Below are 21614 nucleotides of genomic sequence, written 5' to 3'. Positions count from 1 at the left end.
ATACAATTATGACGAGTTGCACATTATATATAGTTTATTGCAGACATAAATTTTCCTGTTATTATTAGGGTTGAATAATTGGATAGAAAACTTGCACTGTGCATGGGGGTCAAATCCAGTGCCTTTTTGAATAATCACTTTATTAATTTTATATCAATTAATCTTTCCTTCTGAACGCCATTGTTAGTTGTCTCTCGGGAGGATGGAGATGAAATCAGGCAATGAGATGAGTTTTGTTTAGGGTAGGGTTGCTGATGTGGGAGAGGTGGCGTGGTGGGTGGGTGAGGGAGGGAGAGGGAAAGCCGGCCGAAGCAGCTGGTTGGTGATAATTGTAGGATGAGCCATCAGACTGATTGTCAGAGAGCTCACCCTCGGTGCTTGAATTACCGCCGTGCCAGGGGTTGTATATATATTCATCCTAAATGTCGCTACAAGAAATCAAAATGGCTCTGGCGCTCAGAAAGGCAGGGGGAGGGGTGCGGAAAACAAGAGAAAAACAAATTCTCACTTTCAAATCAGGAAGTGGATGAATGCGGCCTTATTTTTAATTATTTTCCTACATTACAATTTCACCAAGCAAGCGGCCCAGAAGTAACCATTACGTTGGTTCTTTTTAAGGATGTGGGTTCCGATCAGACAGTATTTTCCACTCCAGGGACAGAACGACACACTCGCCGGAAAGTGAGCCAAATTTGGACGGGGAGTGCCGTGACGTCAGCCGGGTTTGCCCTTATATGGAGTTCCAGTCCGAGCTCATTAAAAAAATGGCAAAAGACTGTAAAAGTGCAAGGCTCTCGGCTGCAGGCCGACTGCAAGGATGCAAGGGGCTCTCGGCTGATCGAGATCGATGCAATGGTCATTTTAAGCGCTTCCCAGAGCTTAGAGCCCTCTTTAACTTTTGCAAACATTTCCCCCGAGAGCAGCGGTTGTTGGTTCAATGCAAGCCCGAATGTTCCATGAAACAAGCTTACACCTGCTACGTCACCACAGCTAACTCTTTGCATGTCCATGTAAGGGCATCTACGTCATGGTGCTTTCCTTTTCCTCTATATATACTGGAGGACCATATTTCACCAGCAGTACAGTATTGCTTTGCAAGCTTTCAACAGAGAAACACCAGATACAGAAGGAGAGGAGAATATAATTTTTTCTCAATGTTAATTCACTGACTACAGCTGTCATCTAATCCTGCTTGGAGATCCTTCTATTGCCAGGTGGATTTCTTTTTTCAAAAACGGAATTTGTATATACACATACGTTGGTGGTGATCTGGGACTTATTTATTTATTTCTTGGAAGAGGATACCCCCGCTGTTTGCTCTCTGATATGACAGGGAAGATAGTAGAGAAGATCCCGGTGACGATGAACGGCTTGTTAAACCATCTGCAGGATAGTATCTACCCTGAGGATGATATTTCCTCGGCCGTGCCCACCTCCATGAACATTTTTAGCTCGGAATCAAGCAACGCCTACAATCAGATGGCTGGGGGTAAGGCAACTTACTGTTTAATTTATCGAAAGGCAATGTAAATAAAGTGATATTGACGCGGTCGTGGAAGTATTAAATACTCTTGCGTGCATTAAGTGGAGAATAAATTAATAGGTAGATATTCAGTTATATCTTTGATTTGATTGCACAGATAGACGTATTTGCAACAATGCTGTGTTATGCTCAAGTGCAATTAATGTGCTCTCACAGTGGGTTACTACGCTCTATCGTGACTGCCCTGAATGTTTTCTGCATTACCTGGAATGCTGTACTAAAGTCATGGATGCTTACAGTTATAATAGTTGTGCGGATCCTATTATACGATAATATCGGCTGTTACGGCGGCACAGAAATGGTTAAATACATCGTGATAAATTTAACGCAAAGTGTTCAATATCTCTAGCAACAGTTCTACAGTTAATATTGCATTTTATACTTTGGAATGATATAATTAATAACAATTGATTAAATAGCTAAACAATGTACATATTGCTGCATGAATACAGTTAATAAATCAACGCATTATTTCTAATATATTGAATATAGAGGAATCGAATGCATTCCACTGAACTAACTAAAGCCCTCTCCATAATACGACTTTACAACTATCTGCCAAACACGTTCTATTTAATATAATTTATCTCACACAATAAAACCTGCAATGCGAGAAATTGAACCCCATACATTGCTGTGGTTTTAATGTGTACAGTAACCTACCAATATATCTAACTGCTAATATATCCAACTCTGTACGAGAGGAGTTACCTGCTAAATAAAATGTAGGGCTTTATTATCTACACATCTCTGCACTGTGTTCGCTGCGATTTGAGGTGGAGAACGGGTTGCACTCAGTGCGTACGCGCAGTCACTTTGGTGTTCTGGCATTTCTTCCTTGGTGCCGGCTTCACTGCGGTTTACTACCGTCAACATCTGAACAAACGCTCACATCATTCATAGTGGTTCAAATGAATTGTGCGGGCGTTTGACTGAACTTTAAGATCAGGTGTCGTGCCCGCTGCTCCCAAAATGTATACATATATATGAATCACTCCAAAATACTTCTATAGTTACTTGGAAACTAATGGTGAACGTTCTCATTTTTAGATGCTCTTCTGGACGTTACCATGGACAAAGGAAGTCAGGACATGTCCTACGCTCCCACTTTCCAGAGCTCCGGTCGCAATCAGACTCTCACATACCTGGGTAAATTTGCTTTCGACTCCCCACCCGGGCCACTTGGAGGTTCGAACTGGTGCTCAGAAAACATCATCAGCTTGGCGGGCCTGTTCGGAGTCTCTCATTCGCCCTCGACCAGCACCCAGACATCGACTGCCTGCACCATGGTGCAGAACCAAGGCGAAATGGAACAACTTTATCAGGGACCAACGCCTTATCCACAATGCAGTGAGATGTACCAGGAGCAGGTCTATCACACTCCCCCGACAACCACCACCAACCTCTACTCCAACCAGGATTATCACTCCAAACCTGCTCAGGACAGTAATATATTCCCAGTCATTCCGGATTACAACCTGTTTCACCACCAGAATGACCTGTCTTCCATTACGGATCACAAACATTTCCCATCTTCAGTGGATCCCATTAGGATCCCTCCTCCTCTCACTCCACTCACCACCATCAAAGCCTACACGGATTCTAAGCAGATGCCCGCCAGCTTCGGTTCTCACCCGCAGCCCTTGACCCTGAAGCCCATTCGGCCGAGGAAGTACCCCAACCGACCCAGCAAGACTCCCGTCCACGAGAGACCCCACGCCTGCCCAGCCGAGGGTTGCGACCGACGCTTCTCCAGGTCGGACGAGCTGACCAGACACCTGCGGATCCACACGGGCCACAAGCCCTTCCAGTGTCGCATCTGCATGAGGAGCTTCAGCCGCAGCGACCACCTCACCACCCACATCAGGACCCACACAGGGGAGAAGCCCTTCTCGTGTGACTTCTGTGGGCGCAAGTTTGCCCGGAGTGACGAGCGCAAGAGGCACGCCAAGATCCACCTCAAACAGAAGGATAAAAAAATGGACAAGAACCCCACGGCGCCCAACCCGGCAGCAGCAGCCGGCGTTCCGGTGACAACCTGTGCTTAGACTAGCATCTCTCAATGCGTAAAAACGCAAAAGGTTGAATTGTACTCACGTTGCTGTAAGCGGCGTCCATTGTCACGCCAAGCCAGTGCATTGGACTTTTGCACGTTTTACTACGGGGCCAATTTTCCTGGTGGCGCAAAGTGACTTGCGCCCAACGCGCCTGCTGGTGCACAACTCGAGATGCGAACCGGTGCATCTTTTCTGGAAGTTCCAGCGAGCTCTGGCGGATCCGCTCTGCGCACATTTTGATGAGTATACATTCCAGTCCATCCGCCAATGTTTTAGCGTATTTTTCGGCGCAGCTCCGGAACGCCCGAAAGCAGGACGGCGGAATATTGTGAAGCAACAATCAGGAACAATATTGACGAAGATTAAGTTAATGTCAGATCTTTAACGCGGTTAGAGGTCCCTTGGTCTCTTCCGACGTGTTATTTGAAGAATATGACTACTATTGGAGAACACTGACCCTACACCATAAAAAAACACAGTTGACTTTTATTGAGCACATTTTTGATCACAAGTTGAACACATGTCCTTATTGTGTGGAAACTGAAGTCTGTTTATAAATCGTTGTGATAAACTAATACAATTCAGCATTGCATTCTGTGGGATCACTTACTTTACTCAGATACTTTTTAAATAAACAAGCAAACAAAAAAATCCTTGGTGTTTACTAGCCGGACATCCTTCCCGGTGAACTTGTAACGATGACTGCAAAGTAATCACACAATATAAATATTCCGAAGAATAAGTCAAGACGCACCTTTGTTTCTTCAATGGCCGTCCACTGCCGTGTAATGACCCGCCGCCAGACAGCCTGTGTTGTGTTCTGCAATTTGCTGCAATTAATGAATTGCCGCTATCATGTTTGACTTTGTGTATACAGCATTCACAATGTGTATACTTTGTGCGTGCACCTCAGTTGTAGATGACCAACAGGATTACTGGGGTTGGCTCTGGGGAGGAATTTTCATGAGAGCGCAAGAGCCATCCATAAACACCTCACCACGTGTACAATCGGAACTTCTGTTGTATTGGTCCTCTCCTTCGCCTTCTTTGTCATTTTATTACAAAAAAAGGGAGCACTTTTGCACCCAGTCATTAATTTCAAAGCATGTTACTGCACGATGGCATTTTTCCATGGGAACCATGCACAAAGCAAATGGTTCCCTTTTGCTCTTTACAGTTTTAAATGTCTGCATGTGGGGAAAAAGTTGTCAGACAAGGGATCAAAGTGGTTTGATATAACAGTTAAGAAGACACCTGTGAGAAATGTTTTTTTCCTGGAAAATTTTTGCATAAAGTACAGTATTTTGAACAGAGATGTATTATATTTTGTGGCTTTATTTTTAAGATTTTATTGTATCTTATAATAAGGTACAGGCTTGATTTTGTGAAGAGATGGTGATTACTCACCAATGTTCTCATTGGCTTATTGTCTATTGTAATGCAAATACTGTAGTTTAAAGTATAGGCATTTGAGAGATAGCTGATGTATTGTTGTACCATTTGCACTGTGCGCAAATGTTGAGATATAAATATATTGTGTTTGCTGAGCAAAGTCCCTCTTGTGTTTTATTGAGAGTTTCATTAACTCTACAGGACATCAAATTCAGACATTCTTTTACCTATTTCTCACTCTATCTCTATGAGTCCTCAAAGAAGGCCAGAAAGTGCTGGAAATACTCAGCAGGTCGGGCAGCCTGTGTAGAGAAAGAAACAGAAGTAATGGTTCAGGTCAATTTTGTGTTTATTTCCAATATTTTCTTTGAGCATCAACAGTTTTTCTTATGCTTGATTCTAAAATATCCCATTCTAAATGTCCAGTTAAATCATAAACAATTCAAATCTCTGTCAGAGAGTAAGCAGGGGGTGAGCCAAAAGATTAAAATAACACTCAAAAGGATTGAAGGGGAGATGTTCTAGTTCTTGCAAGAAGCCAAACCCTGAGGTTATAAATATAAGATTAGTAAATTCAATAAACAATTCAAAAGTATTTTCTTCACCCAGAGAACAGTCAAATAGGGAACTCGTTCCCATTAGGAATAGTTGAGGCAGAAACTATGGATACATTGAAAAGGAAGTTGGATATGTGTGACAAAGAAGAGATAATAACAGATAGGGTTAAAGTAAGTATGATGAAGTAGAATGAAGCCCAGAATCTGGATTAGAACATAAAAAGCAAAATAAAATAGATGCAGGAAAGCTGTTTAAAAATCCTGGAAACACACAACAGATCAGGCAGCGTCTGTGGAGAATGAAATGGAATGGAATTATGTTTTAGGTTGATGACTATTAATCAATACCGATCAAACATCTTTTCAGTTACAAGGGAGGGATTGCAGAGGGGAAGGGAGGGGTATGGTGGTGGGGGGTGTGAGAGCAGAAAGTAACAAAGTGAATGCTTATGATACAATGGAAGTTAGGAGAGGAGAAATGACCCATTGGCAATTCTTACTGGAAGAGAGAGGGAGGGGTGATGGTTTCACTATTTCTACAGCCGGTATACATTAACACTTTGCATAAAATATCAATTGAATTCCATAGATATTTCAATATAATTAAGGTAAATAAGTATGAAAAAAAAGTTTGGAGTGCTGAAACAACTGGTTCACTTCCCAACTACGTTGCTGCAAAAAACAACCAGATCCACACATTATTTCCACATATAAATAACCAAATAAATCAATAAGAAAGATAAATGCTTTAAAAATCATTTACAAGTTTCAGTAATTAGTTGCAAAATAATTGACTTTTATTGTATTAATTAATATCTGTTATCAAATTACAAAGATTCTATAGAATTGATTTTTGGAATTTCAGTGAGCCTTTGCTTAAAAGAATGAATTTAAAGCTGCATTCAATTTATTGCCATGTAAAATTAACTGAAAGGTCTGATGATGAATAGCTGCTTTCTTAAAAGGGGTGTTTTCAAAGGGAAAGTAAAAATAATCACAAACAGTGTAAGATTGATTTCAAAAAACTGTGGAACTATTTAATAAATGTTGCACATAAAAGTATTTAATTATTTACTGCATTTCATTATATAGCATAGGGTTCATGCTGGAATAAGTTGGGACTAATAGTAAAAGTTAAATATGATTTGTTGTCATTTGAGTTAGTTCAGGGAAGCCAGGTTGAAAGACCCAGGAGAATGTTCTGAGACTGTGGAGAAGACAGCATAAATTTAGTCCTATTAAAGCTGAGCTTTATTATTGCAGGCCATGAAGGCAGGAGTATTCCATGCAGAAAATAGAAAATGTTTGTGATAAATGCACATATCAGGAGCCTAGCTGAGTCACAATGAGGGACAGCTATTTACACAAGAAAACTTTACCTTATTTAATTTCCCATCCTTCTACCAATCATCTTAAATTTGAACTTTCTGCTTCCCATCAATGGGAACACTGGTGGTAGAAGGATGCTGAAGCTGGTTCTGAAAGGAAAGACAAAAAAGAAAATTGACAGCAATGTAAATAATATTTACAGCTTTGGTTTCTCTAAAAACATTCATTATACTTTCCAAACAATATTTTCCTTAATATCTGTCTTAAATATATTTCCCACTAACTTAAATTTAAGTTTTCAATATATGAAATCATTTTGAATTATTGAACTTTAGCCTAAACTCTAGCATTTGGATTAAAAGTAATTTAAAACTTAATTGAGGAACTTCTTTTCAGTCTGCAGGAGTTAATTATCTCTTATTCTTCCTCAAAGAATACTCTCTTTAGACTTTGGGTCAATTTTGCTGAACTTTGCCTTACCTTCTCCAACACAGACATTTTTGAAATGCAGTGATTAAATCTGTGCACCCTACAGAAAATATGATCTGGACTCGCATTATAACCCTTCAGCATCACCCTGTTAGTTTACATTCCTTTGCGCTGTCTTCTGGCTATTTGTCAATTTATCTGTCCTTGTTTCTTCATCGGTAGTGATGTTTATTCAGTTCCCTCTCCAACTTAATATCCTTCACTGTAAATCCACATTATGTACTGTTTTATCCAATATGCTACACTTTATTTTACTTCCTTTACTAATTTCCTGCCTAGGATCTTAAATCTTTCTGTGAGTTATGTCTGCCTAGAGCTCTCTCATATTCCTTTCATAAATCTTTCTGGTCCTCTGCATCTCTTTCTTTCGTTAAAGCTCCTGCTTTGACCAAAATTTTTGGCAATCACAGAAAAGCACAGCAAAGGAGGAGGCCTTTTTAACCCGTGTATTCTGTGCTGGTTCTTTCGAAGAAAAATCATGTAGTTTCCCACTCCCCTGAACCTTTCCCAAAATCTGCATAATTTTTAATCTTTGCAGGATTGTATTCAATTCCCTTTCAGAAGTGTGCAAACCTGATCCATTATTACTCAATAAAAATGAAATCAAATTTTCGTCAATTGAATAGCTTGGTCTGAAATTCCATCAGATTAAGCTTTTGCTTTATATAGTTTACCATGTTGGAAATGATGATATAAACAGCAGTTGTAGTTGTCTACAAGCTGACAAATGCTAATCTGCATGGTTTACATTACTTAAAATGACTGCAAAAACACAACATCCGGTGCCTCCCTGTACTTATGCCACATCTCTCACAGTTTTCCAACACTTGACTATTCCTCCATTCTGACTTTATTCCTGAGACTGTGTGGTTTGTTGCTTTCATTTTTCACATGGCATCTCCTCAACATCTTTCAAACTTTTGGGTTAAGACACACAACTGGGCAGGTCTAATTCAATATTAACTCACCCAGAGGAGTCAGAGCTGGCTGCTTAGATATGGGCTTTCAGACCAACATATTGTGGAAGTTTGGTAAATATTTCTTTCCATTTAAATTCTGACATGATGCCTATAAAAAGCATAGCTTGCATTCCTACAGCATTTATTTCAATCTCAGAATGTCCCAAAGTCCTTTCTATTGCATGCATCTATTTAATATGCAACCACTCTTGTAATGTGCTGCCGGTTGCTTGTCACGTTCCATTGATTGTGTCAGTTGTGTGAAAACACTGCACCGCTCTTTTGCACCATTGTTTCAAGACATTCCTTTTCGCCCTTTGAATCACCCAGGAACCAGAAGTACTGTGTAAAAGTCTTAGGCACAGATATATGGTATAGCTAGGGTGCCTAAAAGGCTTTTGCACTGTCCTGTATTTGTCAATGTGGAATGGAGAGCGAGTTTGTAAATCTGGCGGGAGCAAAGGGAGCTGGGAATGGCGAGGGTGGTGAGCAGTGGGAGGGGTGTGGGACAGGTGGCAGAGGAGTGCCAGGGATGGGGATGGCGCAGGTGCAGACACTTCCAGCCCTGAGACACCAGGCGAGGACATTGGATTCTAAACAATTGATTTATTGATTGTTACAGAATGTCTCTCTGTTTTATCCCGCTCCCTTCCCCTTTTCCCAACCACAATCCTCCTCTCCTTGCCCCCTTCCTACTTCCAGGCCACAACAGAGTCCCATATCAGAATCAGGTTTGACATCACTCATGTATGTCATTAATTTATTTTTGTGGCAGCGGTACAGTGCAATACAAAAAACTACTATACAGTACTGTGCAAAAGTCTTAGGCGCCCTAGCTATATATATATCTGCCTAAAACTTCTGCTCAGTTCTGTATTTCCCATTTGTCTCAGAGGATTTATTATTTTCAATTCCTTTAATCAAACATGTTTCTCCTTCACACTGGTTTTAAAATACACTGGAGAATTCTCTGTGGAAACTGAGTCTCTGTTTTTCACCTTAGTGAGCACTTCTGAACAGTAATCATTAAATCATTTATTTTTTTTCTTTAATTTTCCATTGCTTCACTAAAAGCTTTATCACCCCCTGTAGGATTTGCTTTATCATTTTGATTCTAAATCAAATACGTAATTGATGCTTGCTGGAGAAATTCATCTCTAACCCTCTTGCTGGCTCCTTCTCGTGCTTTAGGCTGCTCTTTGATTTTCTATTCTGATATCCTATTCCGCTTAATGAAAGAGTACCTTGGTGCATTTATAATAAAGGGTCTCTTAGCCTAAACCCCTTTGCTAACTGCACATCCGATGCTCTCTTTTTGAAAGCTTCTCGCTTTTTGTCAGCACATCCTTCTATTGCAAAATTTCTCTCCTTTGCCATTTTGCATAGATTAGTTTTGGTCTGAAGTAAACTGAAAACTGCTGAAAATACTTGCCAGGTCTGCAATTGACCATGTTTAGTATTACTGCTTTAAAAATGTCTGCTCTTTCCTCAAAATAAATGCAAATTATCCCACTTATTATTGTTTATCTCTCAGTCTATTGAGAATTGTCTGCTATTGACAGTCAAATGCTCTCATAGTTAATCAAAATTTTGTGATCACATTTCCTTCTAAGTTTGACTGATCTGCTACAATGGCGATTCTCCACATTAGATGCAAAAATCTGCCCTGACTCGTGGTTCACTTCAACTATACACTGTATAAGTATTAGTATTTTCTGTTGTGGGGACATCCTAAGATCATAAAGCCCATAAATGTTAATTTTTGTTTAAGCTTTTGATGGGGTCCATTAGCAGTTGTGTGAAGAGCACTTTTTTCCTAGTATAACTAGATCAGGTCCTGTTTCCACACTCCCACTTATTTTGAATGGAAACAGAACTCCCCTTCCCACCACTTTTCCATACTGCCTCTCTCCCCATTTCCTTTTAGTCCAGATGAAAGGTCTCACCCCAAAACACTGACTGTATATTTCCCTCCATAGATTCTGCCTGACCTGCTGAGTTCTTGTATGTTGTCCATTGCAGCTCTTGATTTTTTGTTACCTCATCAGATCCTTTATTGCTATCTGTTATTCAGGAACAGTTATTACCCTTCAAACATCAAGCTTCTGAACTTGAGTGGATAACTTCACTCAACTCTGAAGTGATTTCACAACCGATGGACTCACTTTCAAAGACTTTACAACCCATGTTCTGAGTAATTTTTATTTCTTTTATTTTCACAGTCTGTCTTCTTTTGCACATTAGTTGTTTGCCAGCCTTTGTAGATTTCATTGATTCTATTGTACTTCTCTGTTCTATGAATGCCTGCAAGAAAATGAATCTCATGGTAGCATACATATTTTGAAAGTAAACTTACTTTGAACTTTCAACTTTGAAATAAATCTGGTCACCTTCCATTACCAATCCTTCCCCTGTATCAGCCCTTGATTATATGCTGAACAAACCTCAATTACCTCAGTGTTCACATGGTGGATGATAAACTGGATTGCTTTCATCTGCGGCTGCACTAGCATGTGGTGAAGACTGTTATGGTCTTGATCTTGCAGAAACGTGGCTCCAGAACAATGTGCCTTTGCACCATCAATTTACAGGCCATGGTACTTAGGGACTTGGGCTATATATCTTGCGACGGTATGCATTTCTCATATCGTAACTGTATCTGCTTTATGTGCTGTGTGTGACTGTTGGTACTGTGTTTTGCATCTTGGCCCCAGAAAAACACTGTTTCATTTGGCTGTATTCATGTGTGTGGTTGAATGACAACTAAACTTGTAACACACCAGTAGGCTAGACAAGGGAGATGTAGTGGATGTTGTATATTTGGATTTTCAGAAGGCCTTTGACAAGGTGCCACACGTGAGGCTAATACTTAACAAGATAAGAGCCCATGGAATTATGGGAAAGTTACATACGTGGATAGAGCATTGGCTGATTGGCAGGAAACAGAGAGTAGGAATAAAGGGATCCTATTCTGGTTGGCTGCTGGTTACCAGTGGTGTTCCACAGCGATCAGTGTTGGGGCCGCTTCTTTTTACATTGTACATCAATGATTTGGGTTATGGAATAGACTTAGTGGCTAAGTTTGCTGACGATACGAAGATAGGTGGAGAGGCTGGTAGTGCTGAGGAAACGGAGAGTCTGCAGAGAGACTTGGATAGATTGGAAGAATGGGCAGAGAAGTGGCAAATGAAGTACAATGTTGGAAAGTGTATGGTTATGCACTTTGGCAGAAAAAATAAACAGGCAGACTACTATTTAAATGGGGAAAGAATTCAAAGTTCTGAGATGCAACGGGACTTGGGAGTCCTCGTACAGGATACCCTTAAAGTTAACCTCCAGGTTGAGTCAGTAGTGAAGAAGGTGAATGCAATGTTGACATTCATTTCTAGAGGAATAGAGTATAGGAGCAGGGATGTGATGTTGAGGCTCTATAAGGCGCTGGTGAGACCTCACTTGGAGTACTGTGGGCAGTTTTGGTCTCCTTATTTAAGAAAGGATGTGCTGACGTTGCAGAGGGTACAGAGAAGATTCACTAGAATGATTCCGGGAATGAGAGGGTTAACATATGAGGAACGTTTGTCCGCTCTTGGACTGTATTCCTTGGAGTTTAGAAGAATGAGAGGAGACCTCACAGAAACATTTCGAATGTTGAAAGGCATGGGCAGAGTGGATGTGGCAAAGTTGTTTCCCATGATGGGGGAGTCTAGTACGAGAGGGCATGACTTAAGGATTGAAGGGCGCCCATTCAGAACAGAAAAGCGAAGAAATTTTTTTAGTCAGAGGGTGGTGAATCTATGGAATTTGTTGCCACGGGCAGCAGTGGAGGCCAAGCCATTGGGTGTGTTTAAGGCAGAGATTGATAGGTATCTGAGTAGCCAGGGCATCAAAGGTTATGGTGAGAAGGCGGGGGAGTGGAACTAAATAGAAGAAAATGGATCAGCTCATGATAAAATGGCGGAGCAGACTCGATGGGCTGAATGGCCGACTTCTGCTCCTTTGTCTTATGGTCTTATGGACATTCTAGTTCTAAGTTGTTCCACAACTGTTTTGAATTTAGAGGCATTCCTCCAGTTTCAAAGCCTGCCGCAGTTCTATTTTTGGGCTGAGAAATAATTCTAATCCTGCCTTTATGATAATTTCCCTTCACCCTTTACAGTCAAATCCTTCTAAACATGGCTGTTTTCAATATCTTTTATGTTCCTTTCCTTTATTTCAGTTAGTTTCTAGAATTTATAAGCTTCTTTCCTGACCAGAACCTGAACAACAAGCAGCTCGTTCTCCAGGTTGTGCTGTACAAGTCTTGACTGCCAAGGTCAGTTAGACATTGACAGCATCGATCCAAGCCTTTCAGTTCTTTGGGCCTCTGCTGGTAGTTATTCCTCTCACTCAAACTTCCTCTCAACACTATCCCACGAGATGATTTATCTGTTCCTTTTCATTTATGTTTATCCAGCTTCTTCTTAAACATATTTTACTTATCTTCTATTTAGAGATACAGAGCAGAACATGCCCTCCTGCACCACCCAGCAACCTACCTACTTACTTACTCACTCTTCTCCAGCCCTTGACCTTTCCCACTTACCTGGCTTCATCTATCATCTTTCAGCTAGCCTCCTTCCCACCCCACCCCGACCTTTTTATTCTAGTATCTCCCTCAACTTCTTTCTCAGTCCTGAAGAAGGGCTTTGGCCTGAAACGTGGACTATCTACTAATCTCCATCGATGCTGCCTGACCTGCTGAGTTCCTCCGGCATTGTGTGTGTGTGTGTGTGTGTGTGTGTGTGTGTGTGTGTGTGTTGCTTTGGATATCCAATATCTGCAGACTGTATTGTGTTTATTTTTTAATCCTAACCTAATTACGGGAAATTAACAATGGCCATTTAGCATATTGACCATCTTTGGAAAATGGCAGGAAATCCACGATCTCACGGGAAGGACGTACAAACTTCTTACAGACGGTGTCGGAAATTATCTTCAAACTCCGATGCCCAGAGCGCTGTAAGTCCTGGGGGGGACGTCATTAAAAGGGATGGTTGGTGACTGCAGATTGGAGTGAAAGGTAGCTTTGATGGTCAGTCTGGAGGGAAAGAATTAGCAGCACTATTAAAGCTGCTGTCTCACAGCCCCAGTGATCCTGGTTCAATCCTCCACTCAATTTGTTGGAGTCATGGGCACTCCTTGTGGCAGTGTCACTCTTTGCTGGGTACTCCCAAATTTCAAGTGTGTGCAGATAGATTAATTAGCTGCTTTAAATTGCCCCTAGTGTGTAGGTGAAGGCTGGAATCACTATAGGGGGACATAGTGCTGTTGACGGAACTGTAGGAAAAACAGGATAAGCAACAATTAGTGGGGGAATGTGACTTACCATGGACTCAATGGTAGACAAGGGGCCTCCTTCTCTAAACGATACAGAAGAAATTGTAATGATGAGAGAGTAGGGTTTTTTTAGATTATGAGGACACGCAGTCCTCTTTATTGTCATTTAGTAATGCATGCATTAAGAAATGATACAATGTTCCTCCAGAATGATATCACAGAAACACAAGACAAACCAAGACTAAAAAAACTGACAAAAACCACATAATTATATAAAGAGTTGGAACAGAGTGAACCATGTAAAATGGAAAACACATAAGGATATTGAAGTTTTGGTCACCTGCCTACAGGAAAAATGTAAATAAGGTTGAAAGAGTACAGAGAAAATTTGCAAGGAGGTTGCCAGGTCTGGGGGTCCTGAGTTATAAGGAAAGATTGAATAGGTTAGGACTTTATTCCTTGGAATGTAGATGACTGAGAGGCGACTTGATAGAGGCATAGCAAATTATGAGGGGTATAGAGAGGGTATATGCAAGCAGGATTTTTCCTCTGAGGTTGGGTGCGACTATAGCTAGAGGTTAAGGGTAAAAGGTGAAAAGTTGAAGGGAACATGAGGGGAAACTCCTTCACTCAGAGGGTGGTGAGAGTGTGGAACAAACGGCCAGTGCAAATGGTGTGTGCAAGCTCGACTTTAACATTTAAGAGAAGTTTGGTTAGGTACATGGATGGTAAGGATGTGAAGGTCTATGGTCGATGGGAGTAGGCAGTCTACATAATTTGGCATGGACTAAATGGGCTGAAGAGCCAGCTTCTCCACTGTACTTTTCTATGACTATATTAGGTAAGGTTTTATGCTTTGTGGTAAATCTGATCAACACTGCGCACTAGCTTGTCACTTTTCCAGTTGCGAGGATGACCTTGATAAAATCAATCTGACCAACTCTGTTGTGGGAACCAGTGGTTGTAAACGTCTTCTCTGTATCCATTAATATCATGGAAGTGTGGGGGACAATGAGAGCCGTGCTTGCCCTGAAGCTGAAAGCTTCCTATACACCTTACTTTGCTATTCCACTTCAGCCAGGAAATTCAGAGAAAGGACCCATGAAGGAGGCTAGAGAGAAGGACAGAGAAACAGAAACATTAGGCAGAGAGAGAGCAGATAAGGCAGCAGCAGTCTGTGAACAACACAGTGATAAAGCTGAGAGACAATATTCTCTGCCTCACAGGGTGGAACGCTCTGGGACATTCATGAGAAATGCTGTGACTGACCTGAACCTGAACTTGAATAGGTATGATATTTTCGAAAAAAAAACTGAGTTTCTAGTTGAGCAAGAGGGTCTTGTTGGACACAAGTAGCCCTCCTGATGACACTTGAATCCGACTAAACACAACCCAGGGGAAGTCAGGCACTGATTTATTAAGAACTGAATTGCGAAATGGAGTAAAGTGTCAAAGTTTTTCTCGCTCCCTGCAGTGAAGTACCTCATCTCAATTTCCAGCTTTGACAGAGACTTAACTTGTGAACTGTGGTATAATTTTTAGCAGTTGTGTCAACACCCTGGGGTGCTGCATATTGCTGCTGCAACGTATGACAACAACTTGTAACTCCTGTACATTGCAACATGTCATTCTAATTCATTATCTCAATACAGCAATTTACAACTTCTAACACACTGGTACAAAAGCTCCAGTGCCTACAATGAGATGCCACATCAAGATTTCTCATTTGCACATCACTCTTTTCCAATGCATACACACACTACTAACACACACTGCCATTCTCATTCATAACACCGTAAAGGCCATTTGGCCCATCATATCAGGCTGCTATTCAATCATGTCTGATTTATTACCCCTCTCAACTCTATGCTCCTGCCTTCTCCCTGTAGCCTTTAATCCCCTTACCAATCAAGGAACTAGCAAACTCCAATTTAAATATGCCCAATGACTTGGGCTCCACAACTGTCTATGGCAATGAATTGCACAGATTCACCACTGTCTTACTAAAGAAATTCCTCCTCATCTTTGTTACAGAGCTACCTTTGTATTCTGAGGCTGTGCCCTCTGGTTCGAGACTCTTCCAGTATTGGAAACATCCTCTCCACATTCACTCTATCTTGGTCTTTCCATATCAGATAGGTTTCAATGAGATACCCGCACCCCATTTTTCTTAGCTCCAGTGAGTACAGGCCCAGCGCCATCAAACACTCATAAGATAACTCTTTCATTCCTGGGATCCCTCCTCCTGAACAATTTTCTACTATGATCTCAGCAAGTAACAATGCTCTATAATGCAATTTATTTCAATATCATAATTTACCATCAATTAAATCATGGAAATAAAGCGTAAAGGAGGCAGAGCTGCATTTCTTTCATGCTCCCAGAATGCATTAGGGTTATCAAGAATTACCTTTGGAAGTATACACACCGTTGTATACAGTCCTTCCAGGTGAGGCGACACTTCACCTGTGAGTAGGCTGGGGTGATATACTGCGTCCGGTGCTCCCGATGTGGCCTTCTATATACTAGCGAGACCCAACGCAGACTGGGAGATTGTTTTGCTAAGCACCTACGCTCTGTCCGCCAGAGAAAGCTGGATCTCCCAGTGGCTACACATTTTAATTCCACATCCCATTCCCATTCGGATATGTCTATCCACGGCCTCCTCTACTGTAAAGATGAAGCCACACTCAGGTTGGAGGAACGACACCTTATATTCCATCTGGGTAGCCTCCAACCTGATGGCATGAACATTGACTTCTCTAACTTCCGCTAATGCCCCACCTCCCCCTCGTACCCCATCCGTTATTTATTTATATACACACATTTTTTCTCTCTCTCTCTCCTTTTTCTCCCTCTGTCCCTCTGACTATACCCCTTGCCCATCCTCTGGGTTTCCCCCCTCCCCCTTTTCTTTCTCCCTGGGCCTCCTGTCCCATGATCCTCTCATATCCCTTTTGCCAATTACCTGTCCAGCTCTTGGCTCCATCCCTCCCCCTCCTGTCTTCTCCTATCATTTCGGATCTCCCCTCCCCCTCCCACTTTCAAATCTCTTACTAGCTCTTCTTTCAGTTAGTCCTGACGAAGGATCTTGGCCTGAAACGTCGACTGTACCTCTTCCTAGCGATGCTGCCTGGCCCGCTGCGTTCACCAGCAACTTTGATGTGTGTTACACCGTTGTAGTGTTGGAAACGTGGTGGGCCATTTAAAAAGTAAGATCTCAGAAACAGCACCACGATAATGAGCAGATAGTTTATATAGGTGTAAATTTTGACCAGAACATCAGAGAAAATGTGATGGGAGACCCAGGCGAGGACGGTTGGGACCCAAGTGCTGGAGTATCCAAGACTAGAACCGAGACACGATACAGGACTAAAACGAGGAAAAGGTTCTAAACTAGATGCTGGACGAGAATCCAAAGTTGAGCTGATGATTGAGCACGGAACCTCAGTTCAGGTGCTCTTTAAATATTAAAATCCTGGCCAAAACATGGCAGGGCGGGCCTGAAGCTTTAAAGGGGCCGCGCCAGCTATACATATCCCGAAGAATTAGAGTGTCAAAACCCCGAAGGCTGGCGCGGCCGGGTGCATGTCGTAACAGAAAACTTACATACAACATCAGGACAAGTGAATGGTTTGTTTACAATAATCAAAATAAGCCCTTAAATAAAACTGAATTCCTTCAAATTTTTACTTCAGGCAAAACATGCAACATGTTAGTACAGTCAGACAGAGCCTCTGATGAGCATAGCTGTGTGATTATCAGCAGCTACGTTTCATTTGAAGGTAAGATCATAAGAATTAGGAGCAGCGGTGGAGAATTTGTCCTTACAGAATTTCATCATTCGCAGCATCATGGCTGATTATTGTGCCACTTCTACTTTCCCATCCTCTCCCACATCACGTGATCCACTCATTGTTCAAGCTTCTGACTTCTCATCTGTGCATTCAGACCCCGCTTATTCTTCGATCAAAAGTCATGCAGCATGGAAACGGGCCTTTCGGCCCAACTCACCCGTGCTGACTGTGTTGCCCAGTGAGGAAGTCCCAGCTGCCTGTGTTTGGCCTATAGTCGTCCAGACCTCTCCAGTCCAGGCACTTACCTCGGTGGCTTTTAAATATTGCGAACGCGCCTGCCTCAACTGCCATTCCTGTTAGCCCATTCCAAATATACGCCACCCTTTTGCGTGAAGATACCCCTTTTAAATTTCTCACCTATGATCATAAACCTATGCTGCCTTCTTTTTCTAACCCCTCTCTGGACAAATGATGACATACTTTCATTGTGTTTATGCCCCTTATGACTTTAATTACCTTTATCAGATCACCCCTCAATCTACTTCATTCCAGGCAATGAAGTCTAAGTCTACGCAACCTCTCATTGTTTGATCCAGATACCTTAGTCCAGGCAACATCCTGGTACATCTTTTCTCCCACTCCTTCTGGTTTAATAACATCTTTCCTATAACAGGGTGACCAAAACTAATTCTCCAAGCGTGGCCTTGCCGATGTCTTATAGTCATAGTCATAGTCATACTTTATTGATCCCGAGGGAAATTGGTTTTTGTTACAGTTGCACCATAGATAATAAATAGTGATAGAACCATAAATAGTTAAATAGCAATATGTAAATTATGCCAGTAAATTATGAAATAAGTCCAGGACCAGCCTATTGGCTCAAGGTGACTGACCCTCCAAGGGAGGAGTTGTAAAGTTTGATGGCCACAGGTAGGAATGACTTCCTATGATGCTCTGTGCTGCATCTCGGTGGAATGAGTCTCTGGCTGAATGTACTCCTGTGCCTACCCAGTACATTATGTAGTGGATGGGAGACATTGACCAAGATGGCATGCAACTTAGATAGCATCCTCTTTTCAGACACCACTGTGAGAGAGTCCAGTTCCATCCCCACAACATCACTGGCCTTCCGAATAAGTTTGTTGATTCTGTTGGTGTCTGCTACTCTCATCTGCAACTCTCGTCTGCAACATAATTCCTACACTCAATGCCCTCACTGATGAAAGTTGAAAATCCAGGTGAAGTAGATCTTTCATTTCAAATATTTTTTAGGTATTGAAGGGCTTTCAAATCAGGAATTGGAGGTACAGAATTTTTTATATGATTTTATGGTCACTTTATCCTGCCACAAAAATCAAGTTGGCACAAAAAAAAAAGAAATTTGCCGGTTGTACACCCTCTGTGGAGAGGATCATAATGCTGAGGTCATGAGAGTTCAATTGATTGATTCCTGTTTTCAATTCAGATTTCTGACTCTGCTAAATATTTCCAGCAGCTTTTGTGTGTGTGTGTTAGGCTGGTGGTTGATATAAATGTTTTAATTGATCTAAGGAAAAAGTGATTAGGGATCTGATGGTTGGAGGAAATTCAGAAGTTCTAACTCAGACCCCTTCCCCTTTCCCACGTATTTTCCAGTGTGAGGACTTTCTGCATGGGAACATGGGGACAGGACAAAGCTGCTCTACTATTCACCATGGTCTTGCCGTACAGCACACTGCTGTCTGAACTCTGAGACCCGGGATCATGGTTGCCAGGCATTAGGATACCCCAGATTTGGATTTCCAAAGCTTATGATGTTGGAAATTATTAATCACCACCCCAATGCAAGGTCTATGTTGCTGTCAAGTGGTGATTCCTGCACACTGACTAAGCAACTGCAGAGCAATGTAAATAATCATCCTGTACATTTGTAATAGACTTCAATCAACAATAATAAACAGCGTCTATCTCATTCCTTTGACATGACTATTTATCTCAATTCTACAACATTATTATTCAGACAATCAAGTACAATTTCACACAAAAAATATGGGGACGATTCAGGTCATATTCTCAAATACACTGCACTCAACCTTAGTGGTCTACCTTTAGATGGCATGATTGAAATAGGAACAGGCCATCTGACCCTTCATCCCTGATCTGCTGTTTACTGCCAGGGCTTATTTTTACTTCATCCCTTGATTCACTCAATATTCAAAACATAAGAAGCTAAAACTTTACTGATCTGCCTCTCTATCCCCTGCCCCTCCTTGAGCATACTCTTTGTCTCCATGCCTCTTAATAAGTTACATATTTGGGAGCATTCCTCTGATGTGCCCTTAAGCATTTTACAATGTTAAATGAATGATAAAAATACAAATTGTTGCAATATGTTCTATTAGTTCTGAGAAAGCTCATGAAAATTGATTAAAGGATACACACAGGAGCTGGTCAATCAGCACTTTGAGCCTGATTAGTCATTCAATTACACCAAGAATGATATATATGTTGATTCTGTGTAGCCATCTTGCTTGATCCCTTTATATTGAGCAATAGCGCAGGAGTGTTGCACACAATTGTTCAATTACTACTTATTGACAATCAGCAGACTATCGTTTGCGTTGAGGTATGTTTTGACCCAAGTAAAGCTCAAAGCAAAGCATCAGGAAAGCCCAGCTGCTAATTTGTTTTACTTGGGAAGGTTTGATCTGAAGTCTTTTCAAATCCTTCCGAGTTGCCTTGAGCAGGTGATTTGGGACATTTTTACCTTTGATGACTGTACAATCTAGTGATCCTGGCTCACTCAAGAGTTCAGCTAACTGGTGGGATCATACAGAAAGCAGTATTTTAAATGCATAAGAAGTAGGATCCCTTGATGCTTTCCTTTTGTTCAGCAGGATCATGGCCATTCCTCCACCCGAGTATCTCAAATCTATTTCAATGCTACTCTCCATTCCCATTCCCATGTTAGTCCACTGCCTCCTCTACTGCTGTGATGAGGCCACACTCAGGTTGGAGGAGCAACATCCTATATTCCGTCTGGGTAACCTCCAACCACATGGCATGAAAGTAGAGTTCTTGAACTTTCAGTTATTGCACCACCTCCCCTTCCCCCCACTGTCTCCTTCACCATTCCTCATTCCTGTTTCCTTCTCCCACCATATCTCCGTGCCTGCCCATCACCTCCCTCTACTGTTCCTCCTCCTTCCCTTTCTTCCATGGTCTTCTACCTTCTCCTATCAGATTCCCCCTCCTCCAACCCTTTATCTCTTTCACAAATCAACTTCTCGGCTCTTTACTTCACCCCCTCCCCCTCTCCTGGTTTCACCCACCATCTACCACCTTGTACATCTTCCTCCCCTCCCCACACCCTCTTACCCTGACTTCTCATCATTTTTTCCAGTCCTGATGAAGGGTTTCAGCTTGAAATGTTGACTGTTTACTCTTTTCCATAGATGCTGCCTAGCCTGCTGAGTTTCTCCAGCATTTTGCGTGTGTTGCTCAAATCTATTGACCTTACCATGGAATGTACATTCATCCACATCCACCGACCTCTGAGGCCGAGGGTTCTGAAGACTCAGAACAGTACGGGTGAAGACACTTCTCCTCCTCACTGTTCTAAATGGCTGACTCCTTCTTGTAGATACTTACTCTTCAGCCTAAGGAAACCACCTCTTGATAACTACCTGATCATTAGCTTGTAGAATGCTGGAATTATTAGTCTTGTGGTTAAGTTACTGGACTTGCAGGCAAAGTTCTGCATTATTGATCCAAAGACTTGAGGTCAAATCCCACCTCAGCAGCCTGGGAATTAAGGCACACATGATTAAATAAATCAGGAATTGAAACCCAGTAACGATAACCATTTTGTAAAAACCATTCTGGTTCAATGATGTATTTAAAGGGAAAGAAACAAACAATAGTCTGCAGGAAGTGGGTCTTTCAACTCAAAGTCCCTGCCGACCATCAATCATCCATTCACACCTAATCCTATATTATTTTTTCTGTCTTCCTGCCAGTCCCCGCAGATTCTACAGCTCATACACCGGGGTCATGTACCATGGCTCCATCACCTTCCAATCATCATGTCTGAGATGTGGGAGAGTCTGGAGCAAAAGAGGAAACCCATATAATCACAGGCTGAACAAACATACAGATGGCACTGGAGGTCAGGATCGAATCCAGGTTGCTGGAGC

General features: G+C 41.8%; 1 protein-coding gene across 1 annotated transcript; it reads left to right on the top strand.

Annotated features, from left to right (window-relative positions):
* The first annotated feature begins 1090 nt into the window (after positions 1–1090).
* egr3 (early growth response 3) lies at positions 1091–5167 on the top strand. Its single transcript, XM_072266503.1, has 2 exons — positions 1091–1489; positions 2594–5167. The coding sequence occupies exons 1-2, from the start codon at positions 1327–1329 to the stop codon at positions 3589–3591; spliced, it is 1161 nt and encodes a 386-aa protein (XP_072122604.1). The 5' UTR covers positions 1091–1326; the 3' UTR covers positions 3592–5167.
* Positions 5168–21614: the final 16447 nt, after the last annotated feature.

This window comes from Mobula birostris, chromosome 8 (assembly GCF_030028105.1).
Source record: "Mobula birostris isolate sMobBir1 chromosome 8, sMobBir1.hap1, whole genome shotgun sequence".
In the NCBI taxonomy this organism is placed as follows: domain Eukaryota; kingdom Metazoa; phylum Chordata; class Chondrichthyes; order Myliobatiformes; family Myliobatidae; genus Mobula; species Mobula birostris.
Note: the sequence above shows the minus strand (reverse complement) of the source record. Positions and strands in the feature narration are given on the sequence as shown.